The sequence below is a fragment of the Mustelus asterias genome, chromosome 20, assembly GCF_964213995.1.
Source record: "Mustelus asterias chromosome 20, sMusAst1.hap1.1, whole genome shotgun sequence".
Lineage (NCBI taxonomy): Eukaryota > Metazoa > Chordata > Chondrichthyes > Carcharhiniformes > Triakidae > Mustelus > Mustelus asterias.
In genome coordinates, this window is record NC_135820.1 from 3,946,199 (window position 1) to 3,962,296 (window position 16,098).

Genomic DNA, 16,098 nt, shown 5'->3' on the forward strand with positions numbered 1-16,098 from the left:
ACAATCTTGAAGTACAGCAGGAAATCTTGCCTTCACTGTACAAACCAACATTTATCTCCCAAATAGCACTGATTACAAAAAAAAAAATTAGATTCCCTGCTAATTAACACTTTGCTCTATCTGGGATCTTGCTGTGCTCAATTTGGTTGCTCTCCTGTCCACAGTTCTACCAGACTGATTCCTGGGACTGACATATGAGGAGAGATTAAGTCAGTTAGGAAGGTCTTTGCTGGAATTCAGACGAATGAAGGGGAGTCTCATAGAAACTTGTAAAATTCTAATAGGACTGGACAGGGTATATGCAGGGAGGATGTCCCCGATGGTGGGACAGTCCAGAACCAGTGGTCACAGTCTGAGGAGACATGGTGGACCATTTAGGACAGAGATAAGAAGATATTTCTTCACCCAGAGAGTGGTGAGCCTGTGGAATTCACTCCAACAGAAAGCAACATTATGGATGGGATTTTCTGGTTGTGCTTATCCTGAAACCAGAATATCTCGCCCAAGGTCAACGATCTTTCCATGGTCTGCCCCTCACCCGCTCCGATTCTCGTGGTGGGCGGGACTGCAAAATTCGGCCCTGTATGTTTTCTGGAAGCCGTCAGAAATAACTCTTGGGGCGAAAGGGATCAAATGATCTGTGGGGAAAGGCTGGATCAGCTGGATGATCAGCCATGAAGGCCCAAATGGGCTCCTCCTAATTCTGTTTTCTACGTTAGAAATATTTCATTGGCTGCAAAAAAAGGTATCAATTTCCATCATCACGAGTGAGTTATTTATTGAGATGATACACCATTGCAGTTATTGCAACAATAAAATAAAGCAACAATTTCATCGCAAATCATTGGTTTCAATGTAGGGACTCCCTGCAGTCACACAAGAGTGGCGCACCTTTGTGAATACGGCAATGGGTCTTCGGAGAACAAGGTGCCCGTTGGGAAACTCCCACTGGATACATGCGAGGCATTGTCCACCAATCCGAAGCTATTATGACCTGACTAAAATAACGTTGCAAAATCATGGACAGGAGATGAATGGGGGTTGGGGATACAAGGCGACATGGCCATTTCTGCCTCCTCCAAATCAGCTCAGGAGAAAATGTCATTGTGAAGATTAAACCAAACATTGCAGCAATCAGGATCAGTTATACTGCTGCAGTAACAATACAGTGCTGCTGTATACAGACAGAACAGCTCCGATAATAGCAAAACAAACTGCTACAATCCATCCTGCACAGAAACACATAACTCAAATATTGCTGCCAGATTATGGACAAGGAGATGAATGGGGCTGGGGTAACGTGGCTGGGATGGGAGATGTTACCTTAAAAATTGAAAACGAATTAAAGGCAAATATGTGAGTGGAAAGCAAATATGTGTCATCGACAAATATATTATAATAGTGAGAAAGAAGCCATACTGGACTCGAAAGGTGAACTGTTTCTCTCTCCCCCAGTGCTACCATATCTGCTGAGTGTATCCAGCACTTCCAGTTTTAAATACTATACATGAAATCTCAGTGGACTCTGACTGGAAAATGCGGGTAATAGAAACAGCGACATCAAGTTGCAAGTATTAGAGCGATCTCATTAGATAGATGGCAATCTGGATTATCAGCGCAGAGATTTACTGCTGCACTCAGTCAGCAAAGCTCAAGGTGTGGCAATTGTCCCTGACACTTGTGTTGTAGCATTGCACCTTCAGGGGACTTTATACAATAATATTGATGGGCTGGAACCAAGAGGAGAATGGATCACTGTCCTGGGTCTGGGTGAGGGGTGTTTGTTCTTGTATTGTGATCACCTTAGCTGAAAAAATAAATAAATAAATGTTAGATGTCTGGGATCAATATTTATAAAGTAAAAGGAAGAGTTTAATATTGATTGATAATGGAAAACTCTGGAGGAAGAGAATGTTAGTGAGACAGAGTCATAGAGGCTAACAGACAGGGAGACGTCTGACTGACTGACAGATTGACAGACTGACTGAAATACTAATAAACTGGTTGACTAACAGACTTCCTGAACGTCAGATAGTGAGACAGACAAACTTATAGAAGACAGGCAGACAGTCAGGTTGTAAGTCTTACAGACTGACTAATTGACAGATAGTCAGACAGGCTGATCGCAGACAGACAGTCAGACTGACAAATTGACAGAGAGCCAGACTGACAGCCCAGTTTTCCTGACAGAGAATTGGACAGTCAGACCGCTGGACAGATCGACTGACAGGCTGACTGACAGACTGATATAATGACAGGCAGTTTGACTGTCAGGGAATCAGATAGACAGCTGGACAGACAGATTGACTGGCAGACTGACTGACAGATTGATACATTCACAGAGAGACAGAGTGACAGTGGAACAAAGTCTGACAGACAGCCATACAGACAGACTGACTGGCTGACTGACAGACTGACTCACCGACAGACTGATAAACTGACAGATGGTCAGACAGGCAGACTTGCAGATTCACAGTCAGGTAATGGAGAAAGAGATAGGCGCAGAGAAGGAAAGATAATAAAAAAATATATACATGATGACGGTGGATCTACTGACAATTGATACAGAATGAGGTATACCTGTGTATTTCACTGTATGGCGATTCGTCTGCTAAATTCAGACCCTGTGGGGAGGCGCCACGCGTAAAATTTGTTAGTAAATCAATAATGATGATTCAATGAAATAAAGTTTCACTTGATATGTGTGTGTGTTCTGCTTACCATGTATGATCCAGGCAGCTGAGGTGAATCCTGGAATAGAAATTGGATACGGTTCAATGTGGGAACATTCAGAAGTTGTCTTGGACAGAAAGGAAAAGGCAAGGCCTAGTGTTATTATCGCTGGACTATTATTCCAGAAACTCAGCTAATGTTCTGGGGACCAGGGTTCAAATCCCGCCACGGTAGATGGTGCAATTTGAATACAATTTAAAAAATCAGGAATTAAGAATCTACTGATGACCATGAAACCATTGCCGGAAAAACGCATCTGGTTCACTGATGTCCTTCAGGGAAGGAAATCTGCCGTCCTTACCTGGTCTGGCCTACATGTGACTCCAGAGCCACAGCAATGCGGTTGACTCTCAACTGCACTCGGGCAGCTAGGGATGGGCAATAAATGCTGGCCAGCCAGCGACACCCATGTCCAATGAATGAGTAAACAAAAAGGCACAAGGCACAGATGTAAACGGGGGAGAGAGGGGAATTCTATGTAATCAATTAACAGATAGATCACAGCTTCAACCCTTCTCCATGTGGCAAATAGTAAATGGGAATAATTCATAGAATCTTGAAGTCATGCTGTTCTGAAATATCTTCCACAGCCCATGAGTGTGAGATCTTTGATATTTCTATATAATCTTGCTCACTCTTCCTTCTGAATTATTGGTCACCGTCATGGTACTTTACAGCAGCGAAAGAGGCCTTACGGTCCATCGTGTCTGTGCCAGCCATCAAGCACCTATCTTTTCCCATCCCATTTTGGTCTGTAACCATCAAGCATCCATCAATTCTCATGACACATGACAGCACTTGGTTCGTAGGCTTGTATACTTTGGCGTCTCAAGTGCTCATCTCAATGCTTCTTATTTCTCCAATCGTCTTCTCAAAGTTACTCATGAATTTGCTTCCACCACCTTTCCAGCTCACCCTCCCAGCTCTAAACAATGTGACGCACAAAATATATTCCCTCGGAATCTGTTACAAATAATCTTAAGTTCGTACAAACCTGGTGACAGTCGGCGAAGCGCTTTGCCCTTCTCCGATTCAAGACTGATGGATCAATATTTTTTGGTGAAATGATATCCCAGAGATATTCCCGAGAATCTTTGCAGATTTCCACTTCACTAACTTGATGAACATTGTCACCAAGGCGTGAACTAGATGATGTTAAACCCTAACACCGATTTCTATCTATTGGGGGCAACATGGTTCATACTCGCAATCCTGCGGCGAAATGTTTGGTCGGGAGCTGAAATGATGAAACTAATCAGTCAATTACCTGCTCGATTCTGTGCCTTTGAAATGAACTGTTGACGTAGGTTTCTGCTGAATGAATGAAATGGGAGATTTGTATCATTACACATTCGAGTTTGTTGTTCTCCCTGCTGAAGGTCAGGCAGACACTGGTGTAAACCAGCTCACCAATTCTAACGGAGGGTACAAAAGCCAGATACGGCAGAAACGAGAAATCTGAAATTAATAAACTGAAAATGCTAGGAATTCCCAACAGACCAGGCGGCTGAGATGGAGAGAGAAACAGAGTAAATGTTTCAGGTGATATTGCTTTCACCAGAACTGAGGGACATGTAGCGAGCGAATGCAACAACCTTAAAACGATTTGAGAGACTATAGGATTATGGCAATGGTTTTGATTTGATTTGATTTATTCTTGTCACATGCATTGGGATACAGAGAAAAGTATTGTTTCTTGTGCACTCGAAAGACAAAGCATACCCTTCATTGAGTACAGACGAACGTTACAATGTAAGAACTAAGAGCAGGAGCAGGCCATCTGGCCCCTCGAGTCTGCTCCGCCATTCAATAAGATCATGGCTGATCTCCTCGTGGATTCAGCTCCACTTACCCGCCCACTCACCATAACCCATAATTCTTTTACTGTTCAAAAATGTATCTATCCTTGCCTTAAATCATTCAATGAGGTAGCCTCAACTGCTTCACTGGGCAGGGAATTCCACAGATTCATAACCCTTTGTGTGAAGAAGTTCCTCCTCAACTCAGTCCGAAATCTGCTCCCCCTTATCTTGAGGCCATGTCCCCCAGTTCTAGTTTCACCCGCCAGTGGAAACAGCTTCCCTGCTTCTATCTTATCTATTCTCTTCATAATCTTATATGTTTCAATAAGATCTCCCCTCATTCTTCTGAATTCCAGTGAATATAGCCCCAGTCTACTCAGTCTCTCCTCATAAGCCAACCCACTCAACTTCGGAATCAACCTAGTGAATCTCCTCTGCACCCCCTCCAATGCCACTATATCCTTTCTCAAGTAAGGAGACCAAAACTCTACACAGTACTCCAGGTATTTGGCCTCACCAGCACCTTATACAGTTGCAACATAACATCGCTGTTTTTAAACTCCATCCCTCTAGCAATGAAGGACAAAATTCCATTTGCCTTCTTATTACCTGCTGCACCTGCAAACCAACTCCTTGTGATTCTTGCACCAGGACACCCAGGTCCTTCTACACAGCAGCATGCTGCAATTTTTTACAATTTAAATAATGGTCCATTTTACTGTTATTCCTACCAAAATGAGTGACCTCACATTTACCAACATTGTACTTCATCTGCCACTCACTTAGACTATCTATATCCCTTTGCAGACTTTCAGCGTCCTCTGCACACTTTGCTCTGCCACCCATCTTAGTGTCATCTGTGAACTTTGACACACCATACTTGGTCCCCAACTCCAAATCATCTCTGTAAATCGTAAACAATTGCGGTCCCAACACTGATCCCTGAGGCACACCACTAGTCACTGATCACCAGCCAGAAAAACACCCATTTACCCCCACTCTTTGCTTTCTGTTAGTTAACCAATCCTCTATCCATGCTCATACATTACCAGTAACACCGTGCACCTTTATCTTATGCAGCAGTCGTTGGTGCAGCACCTTGTCAAATGCCTACTGGAAATCCAGATACACCACATCCACAGGTTCCCCATTGTTCCACTGCACATGTAATCTACTCAAAGAATTCCACCAAATTAGTCAAACATGACCTGCCCTCCATGAACCCATGTTTCGTCTTACCAATGGGACAACTTATCTGCAGATGTCTTGCTACTTCTTCCTTGATGATAGATCCAAACATTTTCCCGACTACAGAAGTTAAGCTAACCACCCTATAGTTACCCACCTTTTGTCTATCTCCTTTTTTAAACAGTGGCGTCACATTTGCTGTTTTCCAATCTGCGGGAACCACCCGAGTCCAGCGAATTTTGGTAAATTACCTCTAATGCATTTGCTATTTCCCCCGCCATCTCTTTTAGTACCCTGGGATGCATTCCATCAGGACCAGGAGACTTGTCTACCTTTAGCCCCATTAGCTTGCCCAACACTACCTCTTTCGTGATAATGATAGTTTCTCGGTCCTCACCTGCCATAGCCTTCCTGTCATTGATTTTTGGCATGTTATTTGTGTCTTCCACTGTGAAGACCGACACAAAATACCTGTTCAATGCCTCAGCCATTTTCTCATTTCCAGTTATTACATCCCCCTTCTCATCCTCTAAAGGACCAATGTTTACTTGAGCCACTCTTTTTCATTTTATATATTTGTCGAAACGTTTGCTTTCTGTTTTTATATTCTGAGCTAGTTTACTCTGATAATCCATCTTACTTTTCTTTATAGTTTTTTTGTGGCTTTCTGCTGACCTTTAAAGTTTTCCCAATCCTCTAGTTTCCCACTAATCTTTGCCACTTGGTATGCATTTTCTTTCAATTTGATATCCTCCATTATTTCCTTCGATATCCATGGCTGATTATCTCTTTTTCTACAGTCCTTCCTTATCATTTCTATATACTTTTGCTGAGCGCTGTGAAAATTCGCTTTGAAAGTCCTCCATTGTTCCTCAATTGTCCCACCATAAAGTTTTTGTTCCCAGTCTACCTTAGCCAACTCCTCCCTCATCCCATTTTAGTCTCCTTTGTTTAAACACAAGACACTGCTATTGGATTTTACCTTCTCACGCTCCATCTGTATTTTAAATTCAACCATACTGTGATCGCTTCTTCTGAGAGGATTCCTAACTGATCATTAAGATGTAAGATCATTAATTATTCCTATCTCATTTTACAGGACCAGATCTCGGATAGCTTGCTCCCTCGTAGGTTCCATTACATACTGTTCAAGGAAGCTATCGTGGATACATTCTGTGGGCTCCTCCTCAAGGCTGCCTTGACCGACCTGGTTTGACCAATTGTTATGTAGATTAAAATCCCCCATTTTTACATGCATCTGTTATTTCTTTGTTTATTTCTCGCCCCCACCATTATGTTATTATTTGGTGGCCTATAGACTACGCCTGTCAGTGACTTTTTCTCCTTACTATTTCTAATTCCCACCCAAATGGATTCAACCTTATTTTCCATAGAATCTATATCATCTCTCCCTACCACCCTGATGTCATCCTTAAATATCAGAGCCACACCAACTCCCTTACTTTCCTGTCAGTCTCTCCGAACAGTTTGATACCCCTGGATATTTAACTCCCAGTCGTGACCATCCTGCAACCATGTCTCTGTAATGGCCACCAAATCATACTCGTTCGCAATGATTTGTGCCGTCAACTCATTTACCTTGTTTTGAATGCTACGAGCATTCAGATAAAGTTCTCTTTTGCTAGTTTTTGTACCTTCTTTTTGAATTCTAACGCTTCCATTAATAATATCTCCTGAGTTCTCCTTCCTTTTAACTATTTTCTTATTTTTGATGTAATTGGAACCTTCTCGCCACATTTTGTCCTTGCTCCCTCCTTATCGGACTCCTTACTTAGGTTCCCATTCCCCTGGCATATTAGTTTAAACCCGTGCCAACCGCTCGAGCAAACACCCCTCCCAGGACATCAGTTCCAGTCCTGCCCAGGTGTAACCCGTCCAATTTGTACAGGTCCCACCTCCCCCAGAACCAGTCCCAATGCCCCAGGAATCTGAGACTCTCCCCGACACCATCTCTTCAGCCACGTATTTATCCGATATATCCTGTCATTTCTATTCTGACTAGCACGTGCCACCGGTAGTAATCCTGAGATCACTATCTTTGAGGTCCGATTTCTTAACTTTCTCCCTCGCTCCCTGTATTTTGCTTTTAGAACTTCATCCTTTTTGTACCTATGTCATTTGTACCAATGTGTACTACGACCACTGGCTGTTCGCTCTCCCCCTTCAGAATGTCCCACAGCCGCTCCAAGACATCCTTGACCCGAGCACCAGGGAGGCAACATACCATCCTGGAGTCTTGTTTGCGGCCACAGAAGCGCCTGTCTATTCCCCTTACAATTGAATCCCCTATAACTATTGCACTGGCACACATTTTACCCCCCTCCTCTGCAGAAGAACCAACCATGATGCAACGAGTTTGGCTGCTGCTGCTTTCCTGAGAGAGGTCATTCCCCTCAACAGTATCCAAAGCCATTTATCTGTTTTGCAGGGGAATGGCCACAGGAGATTCCTGCACTACCTGCCTATCTCTCTTGCTCTGTCTGGTGGTCATGCATTCCCTTCCTGCCTGCGGAGTCTGAGCCTGCGGTGTGACCACCTCTCTATACGTGCTATCCACGATACTCTCTGACTGGCAGATGCTCCACAATGTCTCCAGCCACTGCTCCAGCTCTGAAACTCGAGCTTCTAGGAGCTGGAGACACTTCCTGCACACATGCTGACCCAGGGGACTGGAACTGTCCCCAGCCTGCCACATGGAGCAAGAGGAGAAAACCACGGCTTGGAGCTCTGCTGTCATGTCTTACCCCTTTAACTTAAACTTTTGCAAGATGTTTTGTTTCAGGTTATATCCAATTCTTTCCTGCTCCTTGTTACTACCGAATATAACCTTTTCAAACTATAAACCATAGAAATTACACAGAAACACGATTGTAGTGTACAACAACAACAACTACAATGCCAAGAGCAAAAAGAAACACTTACTGACCAATCAGCACCCTCCCTTGTAGCCTCTGCTGCCTGTTTCACCGAACTCCCTGTGTTCACCCAACTCCAAAAGCAGTCCTCACAGTCTGGCAGCACTCAGCGCATTAGGGGAGAAGGAAAGGAGAGAGTGCAGAATGTAGCCAGAAGGTAGAGAAAGATCAGCTTGAAACAAGATAGGTCCATTTAAATGTCTGAAGGCAGCAGGGAAGAAGCTGTTCTTGGCTCGGTTGGTACGTGACCTCAGACTTTTGTTTCTTTTTCCAGATGAAAGAAATTGGAAGAGAATATGTCCGGTGTGCTTGGGGTCCTTGATTTTACTGGCTGCTTTTCCAAGACAGCGGGAAGTGTAGACGGAATCAATGGATGGGAGGCTGGAGTGATGGGCTGGGCTTTGTTCATGACCCTTTGTAGTGTCTGCAGTCTTGGTCAGAGAAGGATCCATACCAAGCTGTGATGCATGCAGATTGGATGCTTTCCATGGTGCATCTGTAAAAATTGGTCAGAGCGGACATGCTGAATTTCCTTAGCTTCCTGAGAAATTAGAGGCATTGGTGGACTTTCTTAAATTCAGCATTGGCGTGGAGGGACCAGGACAGGCTGTTGGTGATCTGGACACTGAGAAACTGGTGGCAAAAGGTAAAAGTGGGAGAAGATGGGGATAGAGGAGGTGTGAATGGCAACAGCAGGAAGTGGCATGTCCAAGCAACTGAAGCTGCGGTTATGATCTGGAACTGTTGACTTCAAAATTGAGTGCAGAAGGTTGTGGCGGGCTGAACGGAAAGGTATTTGCATTGCTTAGCACCTGACTTGCATCGGACTTTACAGCAACACTTGTAGCAGATTGAGGGCAGAGAGATCAGTGTGAAAGTGGCAGTGGGGGCACGGGGTAGGACTCAAATGACAGGTGACCGGAAATTCTGGAGCACTGAGAAGGAAGTGATTTCCTAAGTCACCGTCAATGGGCCTCCAATTGCCCAGTTAAAGGAGACCAGAAAGTAATATGATAAACTGGAAGGAGTACAAGTCAGCCGATGTTTCACCTGAAGGAGCGTTCCCAGGCATGGAGAAAGGGAAGAGGTAACAAGGTGAGGGTTGCATCTCTCCTGCGCTGGAAAGTGTGGGTGGAAGGGGAGGGGTAGTTGCTCACCATGGATTAATGAGCTGGGAAGGGATCGGTCCCCCTCAGGATGCGTGAAGGGAGGGGGGGGGGGGGGATGAGCCAGGCGGGTGGCATCACACTGGCAGTGGTGGAAATGGCGGACAGTGATCTGTTGATTGGCCTGTGGGGTAGAAGGTGAGGGCAAGCCTGACCACATCAGAGGCTTTGGGGGGGACGGAGGGAAGGGGGGACAGGGAGAGTGAAGAGGCAGGCGGAGGGAAGGGCCCTGGTCACCCTGATGGGGAATGGTGGGGGGTCCTCAGCTGCGGGAAAAGGAAGACATACATACCAGAGGCAGCGAATGGAGGGCAGCATCACAGCAATAGAAGCAACAGAGAGAGGGAATCTCGGAGGAGGGAATAGATTCATTTTAGTAAGTGGGCTGGGAGGAAATTTACACAACATAGTTTGCAACCCTATGGTAAATTCTTGGCCAATAGACAATCCTCAGGGATAGAAATAATGAGAGAAAGCAAGTGGCAGGGAAAAAATTGAGATCAGAGTAAACAATAAAGCTTTAAAGTTTAAAGTTTACATATGAGTGTCACAAGTAGCCTTACAGTAACACCGCAAGGAAGCTATTGTGAAAATCCCCTCGTCACCACACTCCAGCGCCTGTTCGGGTACACTGAGGAAGAAATTAGCACGGCCAATGCACCTAAGCAGCACGTCTTTCGGATTGTGGGAGGAAACCGGAGCACCTGGAGGAAACCCACACAGACATGGGGAGAACATGCAGACTCCGCACAGACGGTGACCCAAGCCAGGAATCGAACCCGGGCCCCTGGTGTTGTGCTAAACACTGTGCCACCATGCTTCCCCACCTCAGAAGGTTGGAAGATGATATGGTGGAAGTATTGAATACCTGTGCCCAGGTGAGATACCTGTAACTGTGCAGGTATCTAACTTCACCTTTCATTCTCTGAGAACTTACCTGCTGCTTTGCGTTTTCTTCTGATGAGGAGGACGATGAGAATCGTGGCAAGAACAACCAGCAACAACACTCCCACTGCCACGCTGAGGATGATGGTTTTCCCAATGGCGTGACCTGTGGATGTAGCACAAGGCGAACATGGAAATAATTAACACAATGGAGATATCCAATAAATCCCTGCTGTGATTCATGTCAATCTCCTTGCTTCCATTATCCAGGTTTTTGCCCAGTGACGGGGACAAAGCTTGTTTCCCTGCATACCTACAGTGCAGAAGGAGGCCATTCAGCCCATTGAGTCAGCGCCGCCTCTCCGGAAGAGCATCATACCCAGGCTCACACTCAGCTCTATCCCCGTAACCCTACGCTTTCACCAGGGCCGATCCCTAACCTACATATCTTTTGGACACTGAGGGGTAATTCAGTGAGTTCAACCCATCTAACCTGCACATCTTTGGACTGTGGGAGGCAATCGGAGAACTGGGAGGAAACCCAGATGCAGTGAGGGGGCTAATTGAGTCAGCGGTCACCTGCAGGGCAATAAGGACATAAGAACATAAGAGCTAGAAGCAGGAGTTGGCCATCTGGCCCTTCAAGCCTGCTCCGCCATTCAATAAGATCATGGCTGATCTTTTCGTGGACTCAGCTCCACTCACCCGCCCGTTCATCATAACCCTTAATTCCTTTACTGTTCAAAAATTTATCTATCCTTGCCTTAAAAACATTCAATGAGGTAGCCTCAACTGCTTCACTGGGCAGAGAATTCCACAGATTCACAACCCTTTGTGTGAAGAAGTTCCTCCTCAACTCAGTCCTAAATCTGCTTCCCCTTATTTTGAGGCCCTAGTTCTGGTTTTACCTGCCAGTGGAAACAACTTCCCTGCTTCTATCTTGTCTATTCCCATCGTAATTTTATATGTTTCTGTAAGATCTCCCCTCATTCTTCTGAATTCCAATGAGTATAACCCCAGACTACTCAGTCTCTCCTCATAAGCAAATCCTCTCAACTCCGGAATCAACCTGGTGAATATCCTCTGCACCCCCTCCAGTGCCAGTATATCCTTTCTCAAGTAAGGAGACCAAAACTGTACACAGTACTCCAGGTGTGGCCTCACCAGCAACTTATACAGCTGCAACATAACATCGCTGTTTTTAAACTCCATCCCTCGAGCAATGAAGGACAAAATTCCATTTGCCTTCTTATTACCTGCTGCACCTGCAAACCAACTCCTTGTGACTCTTGCACCAGGACACCCAGAAGTTAAGCTAACCGGCCTATAGTTACACATCTTTTGTCTCCCTCCTTTTTTAAACAGTGGCGTCACATTTGCTGTTTTTCAATCTGCGGGAACCACCCCAGAGTCCAGCGAATTTTGGTAAATTACCACTAGTGCATTTGCTATTCCCCCGCCATCTCTTTTAGTACCCTGGGATGCATTCCATCAGGACCAGGAGACATGTCTACCTTTAACCCCATTAACTTGCCCAAACTACCTCTTTCGTGATAATGATAGTTTCTAGTTCCTCACCTGCCATAGCCTTCCTGTCATCAATTTTTGGCATGTTATTTGTGTCTTCCACTGTGAAGACCGACACAAAATACCTGTTCAATGCCTCAGCCATTTTCTCATTTCCAGTTATTACATCCCCCTTCTCGTCCTCCAAAGGACCAATATTTACTTTAGCCACTCTTTTTCGTTTTATATATATGTAGAAACTTGTGCGATCTGTTTTTATATTCTGAGCTCGTTTACTCTCATAATCCATCTTACTTTTCTTTATAGCTTTTTTGTGGCTTTCTGCTGACCTCAAAAGATTTTCCAATCCTCTCGTTTCCCACCAATCTTTGCCACTTTGGATGCATGTTCTTTTAATTTGATACCCTCCTTTATTTCCTTAGATATCCATGGCTGATTATCTCTTTTTCTACAGTCCTTCCTTATCACTGCTATATACGTTTGCTGAGCACTGTGAAAGATCGCTTTGAAAGTCCTCCACTGTTCCTCAATTGCCCCACCGTAAAGTTTTTGCTTCCAGTCTACCTTAGCCTACGCCTCCCTCATCCCTTTGCAGTCCCCTTTGTCTGAGCAGAAGACGCTGGTATTGGATTTTACCTTCTCACTCTCCATCTGTATTTTAACTTCAACCATACTGTGATCACCTCTTCCGAGAGGATCCCTAACTGCCAGATCATTAATTATTCCTGTCTCATTAAACAGGACCAGATCTTGGATAACTTGTTCCCTCGTAGGTTCCATTACATACTGGTCAAGGAAGCTATCGCGAATACATTCTATGAACTCCTCCTCAAGGCTGCCTTGACTGAACTGGTTTGACCAGTTGATATGTAGATGAAAATCCCCCATGATAATTGCTGTACTATTTTTAGAGCAATGGAGGATGCCCCTCCAGCCGCCCCCACCCCCCTGCCAATTCAAACCGGGACATCATTGCGGCATTTCTGTAAGCAAGGGCCTCCTTCCCAATCACTTTCCAACGCAGTTAAAATACAAAAAAAAAATTAACATAGTTTTTACCAGTTCAAATATTTAAAAATGACGAAATGTATAAATCTTAATTGTTAGCTATTTCTACAGTTCCAATTTAAGCAATGTCCCCCACAGACATGTATTGTTTTTGTCAGAATCAGCGCAACACACATAGGCTTACATAGGTGCGAGACTTCCAGCCTTTGAACAACTCCGGACAGAAATACAGAAAGTCACCTGTCTTCTGACTCCCATACAGCAGCCTCCAGGGAAAGATCTATCTTCAAACAGCAGAAGTTCAGAGGAAGAGACCTATATTCTGGAAAGTCCCAGACTCCAATCTCCAAAGAGAGGTAGAGAAAGGCATAGAGCTACTCCTCTCCAAAGACTCCAAGCAGCCACTGTGATTGACTCCCTCTGTGAGTCTAGTCCTCGCCAATCACTTGAGTCATCTTGTCAATGAACCAAATCAAACCCCACTCTGAAAAACCCCAGGGGAAAACCCTGAAGGAATCAAACTGCATGAACCCAGATTAAAACAAACACTCCAGCAATTAGGATTGATTCTTTAGCATCAACATGTGGTTATAGGCAGAGCGGCACTGGGTAACTGGGACTGACTTCTTAAAAAATCCCTGCACAAGAAATGTGACACAAATACATTCCTTAAAGGCACAGTATCGTCACACTGGGTATTGATGCTATGATCGATCACCAATTCCACTGTCAGTGGAGAATACAATAACCAGGATGATTGAAAACAAACTGAATGGACGTTGACGGCCCCAACACTGTGTCTCATAATTAAATGTTGTAATATCTAACAATTCAAATTGTATCCACAAAGTAACTTATCTGATTTAAAATGTGCTCAAATTGTCACCTAATTAATGGAATTATTCATTCTTACCAGAAGGAAATATTGGAATTGAGAAGGATGTTTTTTTGATGGAATATTGCAGGTGAACCAAAGACAGGTGTGGGTTCAAATCCCCAAGCCCCACCAGCCAGAACATCACCATAGAATCCCGATAGTACAGAAGGAGGCCATTTGGTCCATCAAGACTGTACCGACCACATCCCACCTAGGCCCTATTCCCATAAACCCACACATTTACCCTGCTAATCCTCCTGACACTCGGGTCAATTCACCAAACCTGCATGCCTTTGAACTGTGGGGGGAAACCTGAGCACTCGGAGAAAACCCACGCAGACATGTTAATGACATTTTCACATGTTATTACTTTATTGATTAAGGAACTAACGTGGTTCAATTATTGCTGTCAATATCCTGGCGGGTTGCCATTGACCAGAAACTGAACTGGACAAGTCATATAAATGCTGCAGCCACAATCTTAGGAATCCTGTGGTGAGAAACTCACCTCCTAACTTCCCAAAGCATATCCACCATCTACACGGCACACGTCAGGAGTGTGATTGAATACTCCCCACTTGCCTAGATGGGTGCAGCTCCAACAACACTCAAGAAGCTCGACACCATCCAGGACAAAGCAGCCCTGCTTGCTGCCCCTTCCACAAACATTCACTCCCTCCACCACTGATGCACAGTAGCAGTCATGTGTACCATCTACAAGATATAATACAGTAACTCACCAAGGCTCCTTAGGCAGCACCTTCCAAAACCATGACCCCTACCATCTGGAATGACAAGAGCTGGGAGTACCACCACCACCTGGAGGTTTCCCTCCGAGTCACCCACCATCCTGACTTAGAATTATATCCGCCGTTCCTTCACTGTGGCTGGGCCAAAATCTGGGAACGCCCTCCCTAACAGCACTGTGGATGTACATACACCTCAGGGACTGCAGCAGTTCAAGAAAACAGCTCACCACCCACCTTCTCAAGGGGCAATTAGAGATGGACTATAAATGCTGGTCCAAGCCAGCGACACCCACATCCCTGAAAGTAGAAACAGTGTTCAGGTCAGCCAGGGGTCATTAGAGCAGGGAAAGCAACAGCTCCTCGAGAAGATTGGGGGTAAAGTTGGTGAAATGGTAGCTCTGAAAAGATGCCCGATGCTTTGAGTCTGTGAATCACTCATCATTGAAACAATAAATTACATTTTTACAGCACCTCTCACAATCTCCACCAGTTTCAAAGTGAGCTCATTATTCCAATGACCTAATCGGGTATTGGTTGTTGAATAACCTCTGTCACCAGTGCGTCCATGAACAAAATGAAAGGCATCAGTCACTTTCTATTACAATTCATTAATAAATACCTTCAATGGAGTCTTTAAATATTATCTCAATTGTGTCTTTTCCAGTCCCGATTGAGTTGGTCACAAGACAGCTCACGTTTCCGTTGCTCCCATCCTCTACGAATACTGTTCTTGTGCTTGTCTTCACTCCTGGTAACCTTGGAAAACATGATGTGGAGATGCCGGCGTTGGACTGGGGTGAACACAGTAAGAAGTTTAACAACACCAGGTTAAAGTCCAACAGGTTTATTTGGTAGCAAAAGCCACACAAGCTTTCGGAGACAATACACATCTTTTTAGCCTGTCTTGATGCTCTCTCCACTCACATTGTTTTGTTTCTTAAAGACTTGATTAGTTGTAAGTATTCGCATTCCAACCATTATTCATGTAAATTGAGTCTGTGTCTTTATAAGCTCTGTTTGTGAACAGAATTCCCACTCACCTGAAGAAGGGGCTTAGAGCTCCGAAAGCTTGTGTGGCTTTTGCTACCAAATAAACCTGTTGGACTTTAACCTGGTGTTGTTAAACTTCTAACCTTGGAAAAGCCAAAAATGTACATTTAAGAAATGCTCTGGTGACTAAACTAAGAAGTCTCACAACACCAGGTTAAAGTCCAACAGGTTTATTTG

General features: G+C 44.5%; 1 protein-coding gene across 1 annotated transcript in view; it reads right to left on the reverse strand.

Annotated features, from left to right (window-relative positions):
- Nucleotides 1–751: 751 nt before the first annotated feature.
- LOC144508209 (nectin-3-like) overlaps nt 752–16,098 on the reverse strand; it is a 31,544-nt gene continuing 16,197 nt past the window's right edge. The window contains exons 4-8 of the mRNA XM_078236025.1: nt 15,491–15,627; nt 10,763–10,876; nt 4,001–4,047; nt 2,722–2,751; nt 752–1,807 (exon numbers count right to left, since the gene is read on the reverse strand). Of these exons, the coding sequence (XP_078092151.1) occupies nt 1,799–1,807; nt 2,722–2,751; nt 4,001–4,047; nt 10,763–10,876; nt 15,491–15,627 (337 nt within the window). The 3' untranslated portion in view covers nt 752–1,798. The remainder of the gene's footprint in view (nt 1,808–2,721; nt 2,752–4,000; nt 4,048–10,762; nt 10,877–15,490; nt 15,628–16,098) is intronic.